Source organism: Crocodylus siamensis, chromosome 2, assembly GCF_052110815.1.
Source record: "Crocodylus siamensis isolate JL-2025a chromosome 2, ASM5211081v1, whole genome shotgun sequence".
Taxonomy (NCBI): domain Eukaryota; kingdom Metazoa; phylum Chordata; order Crocodylia; family Crocodylidae; genus Crocodylus; species Crocodylus siamensis.
This window is the reverse complement of record NC_143396.1, coordinates 152,100,786-152,123,607: the sequence shown is the minus strand read 5'-3', so window position 1 is coordinate 152,123,607 and position 22,822 is coordinate 152,100,786. Positions and strand designations below refer to the sequence as shown.

Sequence of the window (22,822 nt, the reverse complement as noted above, 5' to 3'; positions counted from 1 at the left end):
ATATACACGTGATGAGTGTGTCAGGTCTCTGTTAACAATTTTCTTGATTTGACACAATCTAGCACAGAGAATAAAACCAGTTGAGGTTGCTGTATTTTGTATGGCCCCAGCTGCCACCTTGCATTTTTGTGCAAGATGCACTGCATTTCAACTTGGTCATAAAGATTTTATGTGTAGGCCTGGCCAAGCTGTTACTGTTTTCACCATCATCAGTTTCCACTTGCTGTTTCATTCCCAGTGTGTGTTTAGTAATCCCTCATAGCTATAGTTTCAACCTTGCTGGAGGCTAGCTTTTTTTTTTAAGAAAAGGCATAGAAATTCATTTCCAGCTACTAGCATGCAAAGGACAGAGCACCCCACTTCTTGAACACTTGCAAGAAAGACTGCATTTGAAACTAAATGCAAACAAATCATATAACATACAAAAAAGCATGCCATTCAGAAGGTACCAGAGGTTTTCTTACTCTTATTTGGGCATCTAGTATGACACTTCTGTACATTCCAATTATTGTAGTAATTTGTAGCTATTGTAGCACTTTCTCAGAAGACCTGTTCAATAGGTGGGTGCCAAGCTGTGATGAAAATAAGCACTGGAAAACATACAAGTGTATCAGGGCAGGTAATTAGGAGAACAGTGCAACTTTAATCAATGAGTGATGTCATGGAATGTGAGCCCTATGCTAGCAAAGAAATTAGACAGTTATGGTTAATCCTGATAGTGCTAAGAAGCCAAAGTTCAAATGTTGCCAAATCCTCAGGTGCTTTCTCAGTTGTGTCTCAAGGAAATCTCTGCCCAGTACATATATTTAGGGCAAAAAATACTATCCCCTGACCAGCTGTCCCTAGAGAAGTCACCACAAGGAGCAATTCTACACTGGCAGAAGAAGAGTATCTTGATGTCCTGGATGCCCCATGTCCCAACTTCTACCAGTTTCTAAACAAGTCAAAAATTGCTTGCAAAGGGATTTATGCATCTCAATAATTCTCGTAGCTTGACATGGCTCAGTTTGCATCAGTAATTGGTTCCTATAATAGCTTTCCCATTTCTATAATCACTTGTTTGATTAATGTACTCTCCATTCAGTCTGTGCTAAAATCTTGTCCTGCCTTGTATGCTTTCATTTCTGTGCATTGCACTATTCTACGTTGCTGCTGAAAACATCTTATGGTGACATAGACCCGATTAGGACTTGTAGAAATAGCCATTGTGATGATTTTGGGTTTTTCTTTCTTGCTGATAGTCTCACATTTCATGTTGGGTGGCATGTGGCAGGTTCCCTCTGTTAATTAGAACAAATATGCCAATTATGTTAATGTATCTCCTGATACCAATCAGTGAATAATTAGAAACAACACATCTGTCTCTCACTAGGGAGTAGAATGAGAAAGAAGAAGCTGCAAGGTGCATTGCTCTAAATTACTTCAACATCAGATTGTGCGTTTCTTCAGCCAATCACTGTGATAGCACAGTCTCATGACAGGCTTGCAAATGCTTTAGCAATGCAATACACATGGAGACAGTGCAATCGGAAGAATTCATGTGGCTCAGTGCTTTGCCAATTGAATCCATAGAACATAAGGAAATTTGACCAAAATCAGGTCATCCCATTATATCCTCTTCATCATACCTATCTTTTCAGCATTAACTATTATTAACATTTGATACTATAGTGGCACATACCAGCCTCAAACTGTGCATGGTCTTATTTTGTTAGGCATCATATAAACACATAGTAAATAATGCCAGAAAACTTACGAGCTCAAACAGCCTTGTGAATTTCATATTTTTGTTGCTCTGTGTGGATGATACGTAAGAATAACTAGTTATATATCATTTAAAATTTTTCATCACTGTCATTTCCATGAGGGAAAATCTGTTTATGATGGTTATGTCTCAAATCAAAAAATTTCTAGTCTGCTGGACATGGATGCCAGAGTGTGTGTGTTTGTAATTTGTGGTGTTAGAGGCATATCCTTATTTACTAAAATAAAAATAGCCAGATATTTGTTTAATACTTTTTGTGACACCCAGTAAATATATTTTATCAGTATAGCTACAGACAAATGTCCACACTGGAAATATGGTTCATAAGAATAAACCTGGAGAAACAAAATTGTTTTCTATACATTGTAGGTTAACAATCTAATGCTGAGGAAAGATTGACCTATTGGAATAGCATGATTAAAACAAAATATTTCAGTAACTTTTATAACAATAATATACATACGTGCTGTCACCCATATATTACACTGTCTTAAATCTACTCTGTTCTCTTATCTTGCATATTTGACACAAGCTCAATTGCTGCTTACATGAGAAAATAACTTGTGCTTTCATCAATTCTGTTTACCTCTGATAAAAAAGAAAAAATAGTGGCCTAATTTTCAGAGGTGCTGAGTACTAAAGTCAGTGGCAGCTGCAGCTGCTCAGCAACTCCGGAAAAAATTAGGCCATTAGTAACTAAAAATGTGTGCTAACAAAACCTCATTTAAGTTTATAATATGTTTTTAATTAGTTAACGTTTGTACAAGAGTTTGAAGAAAACACAAGCAGGGCTAATTATCATTGCAACAGTGTGCATTCTCCCTTTTATATTACTTATTTTCGCTGTTTGCTAAAGTGTGCAAGTCAAAAATATCCATCTTCTAGCCAAACATCTTCAGCTCATTTTCTACACACTGATGTAATTGTGATGTCACAAACAGTGGATTATAGCAAGCTTGTCTAATTGGCAGCCTATGAGCTGCACGCAACACAAAAAAAGGCTAAAAGTTGGTGTGGCTGATGGAGCTGCTGCATTGGGGCAGCTCTAGAACCCAGGGGGTGAATCCAAGCTTATTCTTGCACCCTCTTACCTATTGCCAAGTTTGGAGACTTTGGTTGCCACTGGTGACTGAAATTGGCAGCGGGGGGAAGGAGAATGGGTGATGGTGGCTTCTCCCCCTGGATTCCAAAACTGAACCAATGTTGCGACTCTGGCAGCTGCACCAACCCCTGCCACCCCACTACTGGAGGTGGGTCTTCTGGCCAGTGAGAAGCCCTGTGGTCTGGACCTGAAGTCAAGAGTAGTTTCATTCTCACGTTTTTCAAATGCAGCCCACAGAAAGAAGTGCTGTAGGTTTAAAAAAGGGATTACTTTCTTTAGCATCAGTAGCGTTTTCTAGAATCTCAGCTATGCAATCTTTTATTGTACCACAGGGAAAACAAATATTAAAAAGCAGAAAGAATGCTGTCTGCATGAGCCCCAGAGGTTAAACTGAGGTCTAAAATGAAGAGGATGAAGAAACAAGTTTCTGGCTTGTTTCTTAGTCTGGATGCATGCAGCCTTGACCTCTGGGTAATGCAGGAAATAAACATTGCCATTGACTGAATGGGAAACTGTCCATCTTGATTATACCTAATTTCTATTAGGACTCATTTTGGCTGAGCACTACTCAAGAAAGAAAGGAAGGGAAAATAATTTTAGGCTTCTTGCCAGGGAAACACAGATTATTGACTAAAAGCTTATGTCTTCCCTGGCAAATAAAATATAAATCCTGCTGTGATAGAAGCACAGTTTCCAAAGTTTTATGTCTCTTTCTCTCTATACTCTTTTCCATGTGTCCAGCACTTTTGGCATCACCCAAGTTTTAAATCATCAATAGCTATAAAAACATAAATACCTACGTATATGTGCAAGTTTACACGATGTGCTGTGAAAGATGGGCAAGTCCTCAACAGGATGGTGACTTTGTACTAGTGGATGTTTCCTTGGAAACAGATGGACAAAAGATGGCCAAACTTTCATACCACTAAGTTTGCCAAGGATCGCTAGCCTAATGTAGCCAACATCTGCGGCCTATAATGGTATTGCAGCTGGGGAGCTAAAACTCTTCAGTGCTTACTGTATTTATTTCAATCTAAGATGACTTGGAGTTTAATACAACCCCTCAATAATTAGATGTTATACATGGAAAATTATAAATCTGTTATAATCCTCCATGTATAGAATCTAATTATTGGCGGGTTGACTTAAACTTGTCATCAAACACAGGAGAGGCAGGTAGCCTGACCCTCGCACCTTGCTTTCCTGCCCCTTGATCCTTTCATGCCTGAGCCCCTGCCACCTGTCCCCCACCCGCGCTGCCACTTGCCGCCCCTGAGCCCTGCTGCCTGATCCCCTATTCCTACTCCTTCCCCATCATCCACCTGAGCAACAAGTGCTGCTGTTCCATCCATCCCCAAATGTGCTGCTGTGGCATCCCTGAATATGCACTGTTGCCTGATTCCCTACATGTGCTGCTGCTGCTGCTGACCCTGCACTGTTACCCAATCCCTACCTGACCCCCAACCTCCATTGACATCTGATCTTCTGTCCAGTCACTCAGCCATGTTGTTGCCCATCCCTCACCCAATCCTTCACCTGATCACTGACTGATTCTGCTGCCCACCCACCTCATCCTCCACCATTCAGTCCCTGACACATGCTGCCACCCATTCTCAGTCTGATTTTCCTCAGAATCCTCCACCAAATCCCTGACCTGCACTCCACCAAATCCCAGACCCTAGCCCTGACCCCAGCCCACACTCATAATATTGCTGCTGATTCCATGGATTTAAGTGACAGCTTGAGCTCTGGCCTAGCTGAACTCACGGCCAGAGCAGAGCCAGACTGCTGATAGTCAAATCCATGACAAAATTGTTTTCCCCCTGTTGCCTGAGCCAAAAAACTTATCTTGGATTCAAGTAAATATGGTAATATTAGACTGTTGCAATCATCCTCCTTGTGCTATATACTATCTTGGAATTGGAATAACAAATGATGTTGGAGTCAAGAGCTGTTTCAAGCACAAGAAAATGTATTTACTACACCTTGTGATCCATTTAACCTCCCTGTTCCTAATAAAATAACAATTATATGTTTCAAGGAGTTTATGACCAGCATTGGGTGGGCAGGGGGAGGGGGGGGCAGATCTGATAAGTATATTTTTCAATATTTTTAAAGATTTTTTTTATTTTGTTTGAACTTTTCCATTACAGTTTTCTTTGGTTAAAAGAAAAATTTGTTTAGTTTTAGTTGGGAAGGGAGGAGACAAATTGCTTCTTCTCATGTTATCACCCTTTTTTTCCCTTTGGAAAAAGGGGAGGAGGGCAGAAATTACAGTGTCAGAGGCCTTTGATACACATTTATTCATAGCACTACAAAGTTCCTGGCATCCTTGGAGTTAGGAGAGATAGTGAAGCACTCTGGGATGCCAGAGGTCTCCTGTAGCACTACATGTACCAGTGCACATTATATATAAAACTACAAAATGTAGCACTGCAAAGAAGTTATTGTTTGAAGCATTACAAGTAATTCGAATGTGTGGACATGCCTTTTTGAGGGCACTGTAAAGGTGTTTATAGTGCTACAAAAGTAATATGTCCAAGACCAGAGAATGTTTTATTCATACAGGGTATGTCTACATGTGCAAATGCTGTGGGATGGGTTTACTGTAGAATAACTTAAACCCACCCTGGGCAGGTGTCTACATGTGCAGGGATGTGGGATTTGATTTGCTACTCCTGGAAGGGCCCCCCCTTGTCTGCCCAGCTTGGCAACTGGGTCTGGAAGTCACCCAGGGTCCCAGCACCCTCCTGCGATCCCAGCACCCTGCCCCTTACCGGCGGCTCTTTCCAAGCCTCCCACCAAAATGGGACAGCCACCTCCAGGCCGTATAAGCAGACTTCCTCATGCAGCCCAGGGCTGTTTGAGAACTGTCCCGGTCAGGGCCAGGCCCCAACCAGCTTTAGGCTGAGTGGGAAATTCTCTCCATGCAGGGAGCTCCCAGCCCCCACTCTGAAATTGCAGAGTAGAGGCTGGGAACAGGCTGGGAACTTGTTCTCTGTCCCCATTTTGCAGTTGCAGAGCGGGGGCTGGGAGATCCATGCTTCTGGGGCAGGGGAACCAATAGTGGAGCCCACCCCAGCAGCTGGCAGCTATGGGATTGCAGGGAGCAATCTTCAGCCCCGTGCTGCCTGCCTGCCTGACCAGAAACAAATTTGCTCCCAGTCGGCCATCTACATGTGCTGTACTGTGCAGTAATTAGTCCTGAGTAAATTTGCTACTTGTATTTTATAGGTGTGTGTAATGGGCCTATTCAATTTGGATTGAGACCAAATGAGGGACAGTGATGCGATCTGTTGATTCGGATCACTGTCCCCGATTCAATTCGGCCAAATCCAAATCTGACAAGTCGATGCTGATTTGGCGAATCAGCAATTCAGACACAGGCATAGCTTTGAAAGTTTTTCCTACATACCTTGAGGTATCAGCATGGCTTGTGATCACTGCAGTGCTGGGGCAGATGGAGTGCCCCACAGGAGCACGGGGGGCTCTCCAGCATGCTCAGCAGCAAACCCAGAAGTAGACTAGTGGTACTTCCGGTACACTTCTGGGTCTACCAGGGAGTGCACAGGGCCGCCCCCACCCCCTGCACCCACTTGGCCCAGGGATTGGCTGCAGGGGGACCCTGGGTGACTCCCAGACCCAGTTGCCAAGTTTGGCGGACACGGGGGGGCCCTTCCAGCATGCTCCCCGGTGGACCCAGAAGTGCTTCTGGTCCACTTCCAGGTTTGCTAGTGAGTGCACTGGAGAGTCCCCTGTGCTTCTGTGGGACAGTGCATCTGCCCTAGCACCACAGCATTCAGAGTCCCTGCTACCTAGAGGTATGTAGAAAAAAACATTTAAAGCTGTATCTACGTCTGAATCACCAAATCTGTCCGAATCTCTCTGAGTCAATTCGGAGGGTTCCAAATCAATTTGGAGAGATTAAAGGGTACTCTGATTCGAATTGGATTCAGAGATTCAGCCACTGAATTGGGCCAAATCTCCACTGAATTGAATCAGGGACCAAACCTTTGCACAGCTTTATTGTATTCACATGTTGCAAATTTACTCATGATTACAGCAAATTACTGTGCAGTAAGCATCTGCATGTGTAGATAGTGATACTTACTGGACAGTAATTTGCTCTAATTTCAAGTAAACTGTCTCATGTAGATGCGCTCACAGTAAAGCAAGTTTTTAACAAAATTTTCATTTTTCACTTTTAAAATGTTTCAACAAAAATTTGTCAGTTGGTCCAGTCCAGGCAATTCTACTACAAAACATGAATAAGACATTGGAGAACCTTTCCAAAACTGAAGGTAGGATTGTGGATCTGAAGTTCAGCATAGTTTTGAGAAAGTAGTAGTTTGAAGAAGGCCTTGACAAAAAAAATATGCATCTGTTTTAAGAATATGCATTGTTGGAAAAGGAGATTAAAAAGTAAAAGCAGGAGAGGAAATGCAGAGCAGTTTGAAGGGCTGTATTTAAACAGAAGAGGGATTAATGGTTGAAATGTGGATGAACATGTGCAACAGCAGCAGTTAGAACTCGGGAATATTTTTAAAGAAATTGTTGAGTAGGGACTACATCAGGTGAAATAATCATTTTTAAATGATGAAATGTGTGATCCTTTACATACAAAGCAAAGACATTTGGTGCATGATACATTGTACATGTACAGCCTCAGATGCACTTCTTACTTTTTCTTTTCAACTTAAATAAAAATTACAACAGAAAAACCTGCAGAATTTAAAATGAGTTGTGATCTGATTCAACTTGTTTTAGCCATTTATAGAAATACAAATATATTTTGAATCTCACATTTTTCCTGAGAAATCTGCTGATAGAGGAGAGTGCTCTCTCTCACATACACTCTCATTCATTTATTTTATGAACTAAAATATGATTATTCATAGTTAAAAACCCTGAGATGCCTGTAGGTAGAACAATATATTTGCCCAAAGAATTATAGCAGCTCTCTAAATTTCACCCCTCCCTGTGCATTTCACTCTGCTACACATAGTATGGAATATCTTTAGGAAGCATATTTCCTGCCCCTCTTGTAGTATACTCAGGCAACACTGAAAAATTATAGTATGTGTTAGACTTCATGTATGTTTTCCAACCAAGTAAAATGTCTGTTTTTTTCTTGATTATACTGTAAGGCCTGTTTAAGTACTTCCAGTACTCAAGCTAGCTTGTTTAAAGGTGACTCAGGTCCTCAATACTATACAAGAGAGTAGCTAGCCGTGTTAGTCTGAAATTAGGTAGAAGACAATTTTTGGCAGAGTGGCACCTTAGAGACTAATTGGTTCAGTGAGGTATAAGCTTTCATATGCAAAAGTCTGCTGCATCAGATGCTACAAACAACGCTGCAATCTTCTACATAGACCCTTAGACTGAGAATGACAAATGATGAACAGCAAACACTCTTGCTTGTATAAGCTGTTCATGTTTGTATATCATCCAGATATTTGTGTGGGGAATGGAGATTCCCTTAAAATTAACAAAGACAAAAGCCTCATTTGTGCTAATGCCTGCACACGGCAAGCAGAAGCGAACACGAATGTGTTCCATCTGAGCAACCAGTCAGGATTCAGACCAACACACAAATCGGTTTTTTGCAATAGTTGACCACGTTGTGAATTGAGCACTCTAGCTTTCAGCCAAGAAAACCTCCAGTCACCCACATCACTGCTCACAGTGGTTGGTATGACTCTCTTAAGCCAGCAGAGTTGGGTTTTTTTGTTGGTTTCTAGTCTCATTGATGGTTGGGCAGTTGTTCAAATACCGTTAGAAAAGCAGGGTTTGTCAGAACAAATCAGGCCTGTCTTGGCAGTTAGCACCTTCTAGTTCCAGTGGGTTGATTTTTGTTTTTATTTTTCTTCTTTTCATTAAATCCTGGGCACAAGCTGAAATGACCCAGTGACGTGAAGGTGCTGTTTGATCCATCAACAGCCCCAGCCCCTTCCTCTAGAGCACGCTCAGTTCAAATGAAAACAAGCCACTGAATGTTCAGCCAAGTAATGCTAGGTGGCTCCCAGCAGTCAGCTCTGGGATAATAGGGGATTTCTGTGAGGGGGCAATAAAAGGAACATTGTCTAGATTTAAAAAAAATCCCCATAGCCCAGGGCACCATGCATTAGTAAACAGAAATTCAGAGAAATGGGTAAAATAGCATTTATATTTTCTACACTATTCTTCTGTTCTCAGATAACTTCCCTTATTTTTTTGCAGTCAAGATGAATAAATACATATTACTATCTACTATTACTACTACTAAAAACTCTTATAATTGACTTCACATTTGGGGTCTGTTTGAAAATCTTTAGCATTGCCTATTAGACTAGCACTCAGAAAACCCAAGCAAAATCAGACTCCCATTGTGCTGGGCACTCTCCATATGCAAGATACTTTCCCTACTTCAAACAGAAAAGACACATGTCATAGTTCCTGATAATATAAGTGATTTCCTTCCCCCCCCCCACCTCACTCACATTCCCTTTCTTAGCTATCCTTTTAAGGAATACATAACATTTACTTTTTGTGTACTGTGTATCAGATCCTGAAAGTCTGCATGAGCTACTTGGTTGCATGCAATAGGAGGCAGTCTTTCAAAATTTTGTATATTTTGAAGGCAGGAAAAGCTGATGATTGTGTGAGGTGAGGGTGGGGTGTGAACAGTGTTCGCTAGAATTGTTACCTTGGCATTTCAGTGCAACGTGGTGCAAGCAGCATAGGCAACACATGCAAATGGAACCTTCCTGGTGTACCTTGAGTTATAACAGTTTCTGGCATGAATAAAATAGTCAGATATTGAACACATGCAAAGCTGAAAGCCTCTGTGGATTGGCATGGGAATGACTCATGACCTTTGTTGTGGCTGTTCAAAACTTTTAGGTGGAGTGGCTGAAAAATGAAGAGGTGATTGATCCTGTTGAAGACCGGAATTTTTACATTACCATTGATCACAACCTAATCATCAAGCAGGCACGTCTTTCTGACACGGCCAATTATACCTGTGTAGCCAAAAATATTGTTGCCAAGAGGAAAAGCACTACTGCTACTGTCATTGTCTATGGTAAGTGAAGTGCAGTCCTGCAGCATATAGATTAAAGTATAGCCTGCACATCAAAGGTAATTTTTGGAGTTCTCAGCCTGCTGCTGCCATCATATTTGATATAGAGGAACCACTTGTAGAGACCAGGAGCCTCTGCTTTAATCAGTGAACAAACTGGCTGTCAGCTGGACGCAGTTTGAACGGCCCTGATGTCCTTATTCCACTCATTGACATATACCCAGTACATATCAGCTACAGCCAGGAGTCAACATTAAAGATACTCAGACTTCCAAGCAGACAATCTCAATTACTTTTTCAGTAAAAGACAATAACAGAACTTAACCATAAAAGGCATATTACTTCACTGGAGAGCTGAAGAGTCTCAGCTCTTCCCTCACAATGGAGAACTAGTTTAAATGGATGCTCAAATGTTCCTATGTTTATATAGATGACCTATTTACAGCATACGAATTAGTTGGATATTTTGTACATCATCAGAACTTCACAGACCAATTTCATCTAGGTTCATATCACATTCTGAACAAAACATTCTAAAAGCTCAATAAAACTCAAAGACATCTTATATGGTCCAGACCCTGCATATGATATGGACATCAGTAGGGTCCCCATGCTATTGTGTCATTTTGGTCTGCTTCAATGCCCAGCAGCAAGGAGTGTTATAATTGCAGTACCAGATGAATATAAGAGGCATTCTGAGAATATAGTTCACAGATCTTTAATCTAGGTTACAGAAAAACATTCTGGGAAAATAAGACAACAGCTAGCACATTATTCTACATTTGCATATTCTGTACCACCATAAAATAGGCCTCATCAGGAAGACCTCCATGAAGACCTTTATCTGTCTCCCATGAAATTATTTTCCTTGTGATACCTAAAGCAGGGGATACCCAGAAGGAAAGGACTTATTCTGGTGTCTGCCAGCTAACTTTCCTGGTGTTCCTTACAATCAGTTTAATTACAGGATAGAGAAGTGGGGGAAACATGTCTATCATTATCCTAAACATTAATTTCATAGTCAGGGTAGCAGTTATGTTTAATTGTAAGCAGTTGCCTCCCTGAAGTTACAATGAGGGCTTTTAGTTCACTTTGTATAGCAGACTGTCTAAATGGAGTTGAACAGCCATGTTTATGATGCTGAAGAAGGCCATGGCATGCTTACTGTGTGTTTGGACTGTTGTGAATACAGCAATGCACAGACATAGGTAGATTTCAACGTATCTTATCTATCCTGTCCAAGTCATAGGGAGTAGGCCATGCAGTTTAAGATTACAGGCAACAGACCTGTGTTGAGAAGCAGCCATTGGCTTGGAGTTGTGTTGTGACAGTGATAAAATTGAAAAATGTGGGATTAGGAAATTTGGGGAGCTAAAATGGTTTTCAGGACCCAGACCTTGAGACTATGATATGTACCAGCACCGGCCTTTTTCCATACTGTTCTCCAAGTATGTCACACTGAAGTGCATAACAGAGAAGGTAATCAATAGGTTAGCCGCATCCACACAAGCATAGACATTTGGTTCCCCGGGGACAACTAGCAGTGGGATACCTTGTGCTGCCGCTAGTTGTCCCTGGGAAACGCTTGTGCCACATGCCCTCTGGCATGCAACAGGTTACCCTGGGTAGGGGACACTGGGGTCAGCCTTACCTGGGATTCTGAGGGCCTCCCAGAACTGTAGCAGTGGTGATCCTAACTCTTGGAGCCTGGCTGGCAGTCCAAGTGTAGCTCCATTCAGCCAGGCTCCGGTTTTAAGTAGCACGCGTTATCCCAGAGTGTGCCACTCTGCTTTTTTTGTGCAGATTTTTTTTTACCCTGGATATCCCCCCCACACTCCTTTGCAGCATGGAGAACAGCTGAACGTGCAGTGTGCAGTGCCGCAGACAGATCTGTGGTATCACATACCTCAGGCCATTCTCACCTGAATGCAGCCCTTTAGTTCATTCTGAGCTGCATGGCAAGCTGAGTACGCATTATAGAGATGCCTGGGCTTCCAGAGATGCAGATTGTTTTCAGGGAGAGGTCATTGCTGTAGCTCTCTGGGAACCTTTGCAGCAAAGACAGAAAAGAAATACAAGAGAAATAAATGAAAGGAAAGCATGTCAAGGTGGGTAGAAGTTGCTTACATCTGAAAACAAACTGTAGTATGGTCTCCATACACAGTGAATTATCTTATCTATAAATAATGCATTCTCAGTATGCATGTATGTTGCCTTACAGAGCTCTAGATGCATTATTCATCCTTACAGTGACTGCCATTGTAGGTAGATAGGTAAGTGCTTATTGCTAACTATATTTGGTTTCAGAAAGAAGCTGTCCATCTTGCATGCAGTATGTATCATTTACAAAATGCAGCCACATCTCACTCAATGGGAGGGAGTATTTATAGGACTTTGACAAAATCTTTGGTGTTTTCTGAGAGGCAGATTTATCTTTATTTAATGCTCTTTGTTATTTATCACTTTTCAGTCAATGGTGGTTGGTCTATATGGACTGAGTGGTCAGTGTGTAACAGTCGCTGTGGGAGAGGTTATCAAAAGCGCACAAGGACCTGCACCAATCCTGCCCCACTCAATGGTGGTGCCTTCTGTGAGGGCCAAAGTGTCCAGAAAATAGCTTGCACCACTCTCTGTCCAGGTACAGTATAAAAGACTCAGAGCCCTTGGTGCAATTATTTCATTTTTTCCAACTTCAGACATTTTAAGAAGTGACTATTAGTCACACACACTTGTTTACTGAATCCAGTATTTCAGTAAATAAAAAGTATATTGTGTTATATAAGTAGATAAAGTAGTGCACGCACATTAGATCAAACAGCAATGGATTAAATCCCACTGATGCACAAAGCATGCACCATTATCTCAGTGCCAGTAATTCAGGGGATTTGCGTTACATTGAAAGCTTCAAATTTTAGGAGCTAAAGCTCTTGATCTGTTGAAAGCTGTGGAAATAAACTAGAAATTAAGCACAGAAAATTATTTTGACCAAAACACATTAGTAACCTTCTCTTTGCTGTATATAAACTTCTTGGTTCACACTGTAAAGATAAGGGCATTTGAAATGCCTGAATTGTGTGTGTGAACTTGGTGGATGCCTCTGCCTGTCAATACATTCATACCTGAAGTGTTTATGCCTTAACATAATCTAAAATGAGTCAAATTGTCAGAAAAAAAATTATCATTAATACAGCACTATTTAAAAGCTGTCTAAACAACACACTGATTAAAAGAGTGAGTAGCTTTTACAGGGCCAAATTCTGGCAGCTTTGCATGTAGTGCTTTCTTATGTCAGTAGTCCCATCAAAATCTGTGCACTACTGATATATTGCTGAAATAAGATATTATTGGGTATGTGAAGGGGGCATGAAAACCCAGATCTTGGTGCTGGATGACACTTGGAGCACTGAAAGTTCATTTCCAAACATTATTCCAAACTCTAGATATTAGCTGAGCTTATAAATTCTGACTATTGAAGTCAACGCTTTTGAAAATATTGGGAATTTAAAGCACTAAGCATCTGGGTCTTCAGCTCATACAAAGATCAAGGAAGTAACAGTACTGATTTGACTGGGGACGGTGAGACCAATATTCAGTCATTGTGAAAATCCCTGTTTAGACCATTTATTTAAGTACTTAATGGTGAATTTGGGAGCCTAACTTTAGACTCACATTTTAAAAATCATGACCATGACTTTCATTTTCACAGTATTCCTTTAAATATGTAAATATCAAATTCATAAATATAGATGGTAGCAATGGTAATAAATTACACATACAGAATACATATTCTTGGGAGGCTGGCTAAGTGTACTCAGTTATTCCAGTAACTCCTATTTCATTGGCTTGAGTTATTTCTTAGAATATCTAAAATAATGTTCTATTGCAGACTCATTTCATCTTTATGCCTGCTTGCAGACGTTAAGAAAAATGTGCTTTACCAGAAGCTGCAGCACATTAGTTCGATCCAGCTCTGCAGTGTCTGTGTAGATCGGATGCTCCAGTGGGGCTTTTTCGTGCTTTTAGCTAAAGCTGATTCAATTAGCCATTAGATAAAAGCACCAAGAAAGCCCTACTGAAGCACCCAATCTGTACAGACACTGTAGAGCTGGGTCGAACTAACATGTAGCCTCTTCTGGGCATGCACTGGGCTTGGCATGGGAATGCGCTGAGTTTAAAGTAAAGCACCATTTTTTTTTAATTTCTTTTTTAATGTCTGCAAGCAACCTATGTTATAAAGGGACGAACAAGGATACCTTTCTGGTTTCTTTTTTTTTTTCTTCTTATGTCACTTTTCCATGGATAAATTTCTTATTGCTTCAGTTCTAGAAAGGAAGAAAGGAGAAGAGGGGGAAGAGTGGATAGAAAGCAATAGAGAGAGTCTTTATCTATACTCTAGGGCAGGAGAAATACTGACTGCCTCCTTTTCATGGGTCATGTCTATATATGGCTCAATGTCTTAGACCCTTTTAATTGGGATAGAAAGACTTAAAGGTCTAAGTCAGCTCTTGGAATTCAACACAGGTAGGTGGTGACTGAGAAATGTAAGTATCTAATGGACATTTTGGATGGATGTCAAAATCACAGAAACCACCACTGTAGTTCACACAAATTATTACCATGTTGGCAGTCTCAACACATGGACTTATGAGTAAATGCATCTGGAGACTGAACTGCTCCATCCCTCTGACAGATTTAAGACAGGCTTGAGGCAAATTTTCAGAGCAGTTTGTGGAAGCTTGCTTTCCCACAGTCTATTTGTCTTTTCATGCTGTCAGATAGGCAGCTGTCTTTTCATGATAAACAGAGGATTTCAGTGCATGTTGCTCTTTTAAAAACAACTTCTTTCTCTGTTTTGTGTGTGTGTGTGTGTACTTGCAGCTCTCTCTCTCTGATCTTCCTAAGTTATGGCATTTTCTTATTACAGTGGACGGCAGATGGACATCATGGAGTAAGTGGTCTACCTGTGGGACGGAGTGTACACATTGGCGCAGGAGAGAATGCACAGCACCAGCACCAAAGAATGGTGGAAAGGACTGCGAGGGTCTTGTCCTGCAATCCAAGAACTGCACAGATGGCCTCTGTATGCAGAGTAAGTGGAAGTACATTAATGCTGTAGTATTGACTTTGGAGTTAGAAAAATATATAGCCTTTGAAAAACAAATGAAAGCATCAGTAATCTTCTGTTATAAAAACCTCCTGTAAGCAGAAGCTGGAGTACATCTGAAGAGAGTATTCAGCACTATAATAGCACTGGGGAAAAAATACTTTGAAATCATATGGCACAAACTGCTAGAAACAAACCACACACAGTGCTACACAATTTTGCTGTGCAGGCATTGTCTGGATTGGAGGTGATGTAGTTATGACCCCATGGGAAAAGTGATGGAAGGTGGGGAATGGTCCCATAGGAAAAATAAGGATTTTTGTGCGTGATTCCTTTTATTGGATCAACCCCTATAGCTAGGAGGGACATAGGCAAGTTTTGAGATATAACAGCACACTTGATAGACACTTATTCTAATTCTGTGAGTTACTGTTATTTTTCCAAGGGTTCTCTGAAGGCATTCTGCCCGCCCCTTGGTTTGAAAGTGATATGCTGAAGCCAAAAAGTGCTTGATCCTTACTTTTTCAATAAGTTCTAGTGCAGAGATGTGTAGTTGCCTCCTATAGTTCCTATAGTCTGTAAGGATTTTGCTGGGAAAACCCATCCTGATGAAAATCAATAAAAGGTCATTAGTTAATGTGTCTCCTTCCAGAGAGAACAGAGCCACAGCCTTTAGGCAGCAACTAGCATAATTTACTACAACAAATACATATTTCATTCCTGACTGGATTATATTGTTAAAAGTCCATGATATATCTAGGAATAATTTGAAAAGGTCTCAGGTTTGGTTTATCTCAGACCCTTAGTACCCTGTGGAGGAATCTCAGGGCTTGTGGTACAGTTTTAATGGAACAGCTTGGACTTTGTGTGCTATACCCCAAGAAAAGGCATCATGTATCAAGACCTATAGCTTCTGAAACATCAATAACTGTCTCCATATATCCCCAAGTTTCAGTCTTCCCCAGGAGAGTTCATTCTCTGTAAATGAGTCCCTGAATTCCTCATTCAAGAGCATTTAGAGAGTTGGTGTCAGCTTCTCCAAGGACGGGGGGAGTGGGGTCAAACTGTTGCTCCTTTTGTAACTCAGCATTTGGGGTAGGAAGAGTTGCATCTTCTTTTTAACTTTCCATGCCTACCTCAGTTTCCTTCCCCCAACTGGAATTTCATCTGCAATAGTACACAACTACCTCAGTCTTTCGCCTTCTGGATGGACGTCTCCATTAGGGCTGTGTGAAGTTTCAGTCTCTGATTCGATTTGGAGGAGATTCAGCCCGATTCGGCGGCTGAATCTCCAAATCCGAATCAAATCAGGAGACCCATTAATCTCTCTGAATCGAATCGAAAGCCTTCAATTCGATTCAGAGAGATTTGATAATATGATAACATAGACACAGCTTTATATGTTTTTTCTACATATCTCAAGATACCACATGGCTCATGAATGCTGAGATGGTAGGGCAGATGGAGCATCCCACAGGAGTGTGGGGGTCCCCAGCGTGCTTGACGGCAGGCCCAGAAATGCACTAGAAGCACTTCCAGTGCACTTCCAAGTCCACTGTGGAGAGTGTGGGGGACACCCCCCACCCCCCTGGCTCAGTGACTGGTGCCTCCTGAGTTTGGGGGGGTACCTGGGGTCCCACTGCGGCCATCCACTTCAGGGTCTGCTGCCAAGCATGCGGACCCCTCCCACCTCCCCACCCCCCACTCTCCTGTGGGTTGCTTCATCTACCCCACCATCTCATGAGCTGCGCTTTATACCTCGAGGTATGTGGAGAATAATACATAAAGCTGTGTCTATGGCCAAATCGCTGATTCTCCAAATTAGAATTGAATCTTCAGATTCGGATTTGGCCAAATCAAATTGGGACAGTGATCTGAATCAGCAAATTGAATCACTGTGCCCTGAATCAGGCTGAATCCAAATCCAAATTGAATACAGCCCACTTCACAAACCCCTAGTCTCCATCATCCTGGTTGCATACTTTTCCAAATGCATTCTCACAAACTAGTAACAGATGCTCAGTGTCAGCTTTTTTGGTTGTGTCCCTGTTCTAAGGCTCTCTAGCTCTAACTCTGCATAGGAACCAAGGGTATACAGGCATGGCTATATGACCACTCCTTATTGTTGCTAACATTTGCCAGGCATCATTGTTAGGTTTCTCCTCTGCACCCCATCTCTGGACTATCCAAACTACAGCTTGATGCCTGTAAGACTTTCCTTCCAGGAGCCTGTGCAATGACACAGAAGCCATTTCTTAAAAATGAAGTGTGAGTTATTTAACCAAAGATGCCTGGCACACAGAGAAATATGTATATACGCTGTCTTACCTATCCTTGGCATTCCCTTCCTGCCCCTTATTAAGCATGGCTTAGCCTTCATGGCCCATTTTCTTCAGTATCTGTGGCAGCCTGCTTGCTACAGAAACTGGTTGCCAGTGAGTCTGGGATCCTTGGCTCCTTTTAGCATTCGCTAACATTCCCTGGGCAGCTTCTCTTTACCCATTTAAACCACTTCCCTTTTCTAGCCTTGGCTTAGCATCCTAGGTTCACTGGGGATGGAGACCAAAGCCCTGAAGTAAGTGGGGAAGTGGGTGAAGGAACCACGAGCAGGAGGGGGCAACAAAGGAGGCCTTCTCATTCTTCCTCAGGTAGCAGGGCAGTCAGCTAGTTTCTGCAGTTGTCCATACATGAATGCATGGAGCCTGGGAAACAAGCAGGAAGAATTGGAAGTCCCTGCAGAGTTCCAGACCTATGACATGATTGGAATAACAGAGACTTGGTGGGATAGCTCTCATGACTGGAACACTGTCATGGATGGGTATAAACTGTTTAGGAAGGACAGGCCAGGGAGAGGAGGAGGAAGAAGAGTTTACACTGTATGTTAAAAAGCTGTATGTTTGCTCAGAGTGCTAGTATGAAACTGGAGACAGTCATGTTGAAAGTCTCCGGGTTAGCATCAGAAGAGAGAGCAACAAGGGTGATGTCAAGGTGGGGGTCTGCTATAGACCACCAGACCAGGATGAAGTAGATGAAGCTTTCTTCAGAAGTTAGTAGAAGTTTCCCAATCACAGGCCCTGGTCTTCATGGGGGACTTCAATCACCCTGACATCTGCTGGGAGGGCAATTCAGCAATGCACAAGCAATCCAGGAAGCATTTGGAGAGCATTGGAAACAACTCCCTTATACAAGTGCTGGAGAGATGAACTAGGGGCCATGGTCTTCTTGACCTGCTGCTCACAAACAGGGTAGAATTGGTGGGAGATGTAGAAGTGGATGGCAACTTGGGCAGCAGCAACCATGAGATGATTGAGTTCAGGATCCTGAGGAAAGGAAGGATGGAGAGCAACTGAGTAAAGACCCTGGACTTCAGAAAAGCAGACTTTAATTCCCTCAGGGAACTGATGGGCAGGATCACCTGGAAGGGAAGTCTGAGGGAGAGAGGAGTACAGGAGAGGAGTCTGGCTGTACTTTAAATAGTCCTCACTGGGGGTGCAGGAAGACTAGCAAGTATGGCAAAAGACTAGCTTGGCTTAGCAGGAAACTCTTCAATTAGCTAAAACACAAAAAGGAAGCTTACAAGAAGTGGAAACTTGAGCAAACTACTAGGGAGGAGTAGAAGAGTATTGCTCGGCCATACAGGGATGAAATCCAAAGTGCAATTAGAGTTGCAACAACAAGGGATGTGAAGAGTGACAAGAAGGGTATCTACAAGTATGTTAGCAACAAAAGGAAGATCAGGGAAAATATGGGTTCCTTACATAATGGGGGAGGCAACCTAGTGACAGATGATGCAGAAAAGGCTGAAAAACTCAATGATGTTTGTACCTCCACAGACTACTGCACCTGGCAACACAGTCTGGGGAAGAGGTAAGCAGCCAACAGTGATGAAAGAACAAGTTAGGGACTATTTAGAAAAGCTGAATGTGTACAAGTCCATGGGGCCAAACATGATGCAGCCAAGGGTACTGAGTTGGCTGATGTGATTGCAGAGCCACTGGCCATTATTTCTGAAAACTCAAGGCAATTAGGAGAGGTTCCAGATGATGGGGAAAAGGACAAATCCAGTGTCTGTCTTTAAGAAAGGAAGAAAGGAAGATCCAGGGATCTACAGACCAGTCAGCTTTGCCTCAGTCCCTGGAAAAGTCCTTAAGGAACCCATTTCTGAGCACTTGGAGGAAAAGAAGGTCAGTAGGTACAGTCAGCCTGTATTCACCAAGGGCAAGTCATGCTTGACCAACTTGATTACCTTCTCTGATGAGATGACTGACTCTGTAGATGTAGAAGGAGCAGTGGATGTGATTTACCTTGACTTTAGCAAGGCTTTTGATATGGTCTTCCGCACCATTCTTGCAGGCAAGCTAGGGAAATATGGGATGGATGAATGGATTGTAAGGTGGACAGAAAACTAGCTGGATTGTTGGGCTCAAGGGTAGTAATCAATGGTTTGATGTCTAGTGGACATCTGGTATCAAGTGGAGTGCCCCTGGAGTCAGTCCTCGAGCCAGCTTTGTTCAATATCTTTATCAACAATCTGGGATGGAGTGTACCCCTAACAAGCCTGTGGATGACATCAAGCTAGATAGAATAATTGATAAGCTGGAGGGTAGGGCTAGGATTTAGAGTGACCTAGACATACTGGAGGATTGGACCAAAAAGAAATGTCATGAAGTTTAGTAAAGACAAGTGCAAAGTCCTGCACTTAGGATGGGACAATCCCATGTACCAGTACAGGCTGGGGACTAAATGGCTAAGCAGCAGCTCTGCAGAAAAGGACCTGGGAGTTATAGTGGACAGTAAGCAGAATATGTGCCAATAGTGTGCCTTTATTGTAAAGAAGGCTAACAGCATATTGGGCTGTTGCCAGCAGAATGAGGGAAGTGATTATTCCCCTCTGTTTGTCACTGGTGAGGCCACAGCTGGAATACTGTGTCCAGTTATGGGCCCCCACTATAGAAAGGATGTGGATAAATTGGAGAGAATCCAGTGGAGTGTAACTAAAAGTTTAGTGGGGTGGGGCACATGACTTCTGAGGAGAGTTTGTGGGAACTCATCTTATTTAGTCTGGAGAAGAAAAGACTGACATGGGATTTAATAGCGGCCTTCAAGTACCTGAAGGGTGGTTCCAAAGAAGATGCAGCTAGATTATTCTCAGTGGTGGCAGATGACACAACAAGGAACAATGGCCTGAAGTTTTCAGCAAGGAAGTTTAGGTTAGATATAAGGGGGAAAATGTCACTAGTAAAGCACTGGAATAAGCTGCTGAGAAAGGTTGTGGAATCTCCCTCTTCGGAGGTTTTTAAGACCTGGCTAGACAAAGCCTTGGCTGGGATGATGTAGTTGGGGATGCTTTGAGCAGGGGGTTGGACTTCATGGCCTCCTGAGGTCTTTTCCAACCCTAATTTTCTGTGATACTATGGTCCTTTTCTGACTGTAGATTTGGATGTGGGAAGAATAAATAGGTCTAGGCTGGATGCAGTCAAGTAGCAGGTTTTTCCCAGTTATCAGCTTCCCCATTTTTTCATACCAAGGTTTTTGTGCCATGGTTTTTGCCTTTTCTGCTTGGCCCATCTATCTTCTCCCACTCCACAGCAAGTGACCTATATGAGCAGGTGTGCATGACATTCAGAAGAGTCTCCAGTCTTCCACACACATGCCCTTTAATACCTTTCTTGGGGGTAATTCTGTAACTCCAGAGGTAAAGGAGGGAGGAGTTTCTGCATCTTTCTAGATGAAGGGACTTCAGTTACCCTTGGTGCAAGTATAAAGTGCTCAGGGGGAAGAAGGAAGGCTCCTTCTGTTATTCCTTCCCATTTGCACACCCACGCAAATGCCAAGGGCCATGTAGCCTAGAGTACATATAATTACATGCTGGAAAGATACACCTACAAAGTAAATTAATTCCTTTACAGGAAATTCTGTTCCCTGTGCCAACACCATGTGCACAAACTTGGGACAGAGGATCTGCTTTGAGACTTAGGGAAAGAATTCCTGCCTCAAGGTCCTCAGTGAATTAACAGCCTCTGCAGCTGTCATATCCCTCTCCCTCACCATGCATGGATCCAGAAGGGGGGAGGGATGTACCCCTCTTTTAGACCACTCTGCTGGAGTAGCAGCAGAGATATTTTAAGTCCCCAAATCAGGTAAGAATCCTGACTCCTTCCATCCCTCCTTCACTTTCAGCACCCCTTCCCTGCATTCTCAGCAGCACATCTCCTCCCCTTCCATTCATCCCCTTCCCCACCTGCTGCGGCCACTGTCCCTGGCTGATTAGGTTTGGTGGTGCTCCAGAGCTACTCCTTCCTCGTTCCAATGAGGGGTGGTAGCATTAGTGGCAGCAATGGTCAGGTTCCTCCTCCCTGCCTCATTCTTCTGGGTGTTTCCTGCCAAGCACAGGACAGGCAAACTACTGTGCTGCCACCATTGTTGCTCTCCCATGCTGAAATCAATTGGGAAAGTTGTGGTTTGGGAGGTTTGTTGGGGGAGGGGCTCCAGAGCCACTACAGCTGGGCTCAGCAGGAGACAGCAGCAGTGACAAGGGGGTTGCCCTGCCCCATTTTACTTCTGAGCTGGCAGAAAAACCTGAAGGAACTTTCACCACTGCTGCCCCCTGCTAAGCCTAGCTGGAACAAAGCAGGAGTGGCTCCACAGCCCTCCTGACATCAACTGGGGACAGCAAGCACAGTGGCAGCACCACATGGGGGAAGGGTGTTAACAGGAGAAGAGGGGATACAATGCTGAAGATGGAGGTGGTGGGTGCCAAGAGTGGAAAAGGGATGGTGGGGCAGGTTTCTTACCTGATTTGGAGACTTAAAGAAAAGTCTCTGCTTCTGCGTCTGTAGTATGGACGGCTTACCTGGGAAAGAAAGGAGCTGGAAGAGGGGGTGTAGCCACTTCTGCAGGTCTGGTTGTTGCTCCTTTACAAAGTACTGCATCTGCCTATACCCTGTAATGAGGGGATTCACAAGATGTATACTTAGCCCTCTGTTAGTATACCCTTTGTCGTACTTAAATTTCTTCTGCAGTGGTGTAGAAACCAGTCATTGTGTTACAGTGATTTTGGGAGCGTATCAGTCCCCATGCATCCAGGACTCTTCCTATTTTCAAATGTGTAGGTAAGATTTGCCCTTTGCATAGTTAGATGTAAGATTATATATTCAATAAAACTTCACCTGAAAAGTCCTATGGAAACAGCCAATTATTTAGTTATTCATTTGGATTTTTACTGCCCTGCAATAAAAACACATCCATCTAGCACTCTGGATGCTCCGGACAAGTTTTTTAAAAATACATATATTAAACAAGTAGTCCCATCAATTACTTCAAGCTAAAGCAAATAAACTTGCAGGAACACAAATACAAGATGAATTAATAAACCAGCCTGCACAGGCCTCACTAGAGCCACAGCCTTAATCATATTTTTTACAAGCCCAGCAGAAAGATGGGCATTGTGCCACTCCCTGACGGTTAACAAACTTGAGCTGTTGCATATCCAGGGGAGAATCAAGTTCAAGTGGTATTTGGGACCTACCAGAGAATGTCCTGCCAGCAGATTCCTCTCTGATAACAATGGAGTCCCCACTCCAGGGACTTTTCCACTGTGGTAGATGATACAGGAGGAAGATAGTATCATCTCTCTCAGGACATTGGAGGTCAAAACTATCAGCAAAAAATCACCTGGTCAAAATAGATCTTTACATTGCATAGTAGCTTATGTGTATTTATACTAGTATACCTAAGGCTTTTGAGTTGAAAGGAAGCATTGTTCATATGCCTACACACAATTTTTCTGAA

General features: G+C 42.6%; 1 protein-coding gene across 4 annotated transcripts in view; it reads left to right on the top strand.

Moving 5' to 3' along the window:
* The window catches only part of UNC5C (unc-5 netrin receptor C), a 425,181-nt gene that overhangs the window by 324,597 nt on the left and 77,762 nt on the right, over positions 1 to 22,822 (top strand). For 2 of the 4 annotated variants that reach the window (XM_090037107.1, XM_090037108.1), the window contains exons 5-7: positions 9,750 to 9,930; positions 12,398 to 12,565; positions 14,852 to 15,016. In XM_090037107.1, the coding sequence (XP_089893233.1) occupies positions 9,750 to 9,930; positions 12,398 to 12,565; positions 14,852 to 15,016 (514 nt within the window). The remainder of the gene's footprint in view (positions 1 to 9,749; positions 9,931 to 12,397; positions 12,566 to 14,851; positions 15,017 to 22,822) is intronic. The other 2 variants (XM_090037109.1, XM_090037110.1) reach the window with 1 other exon arrangement.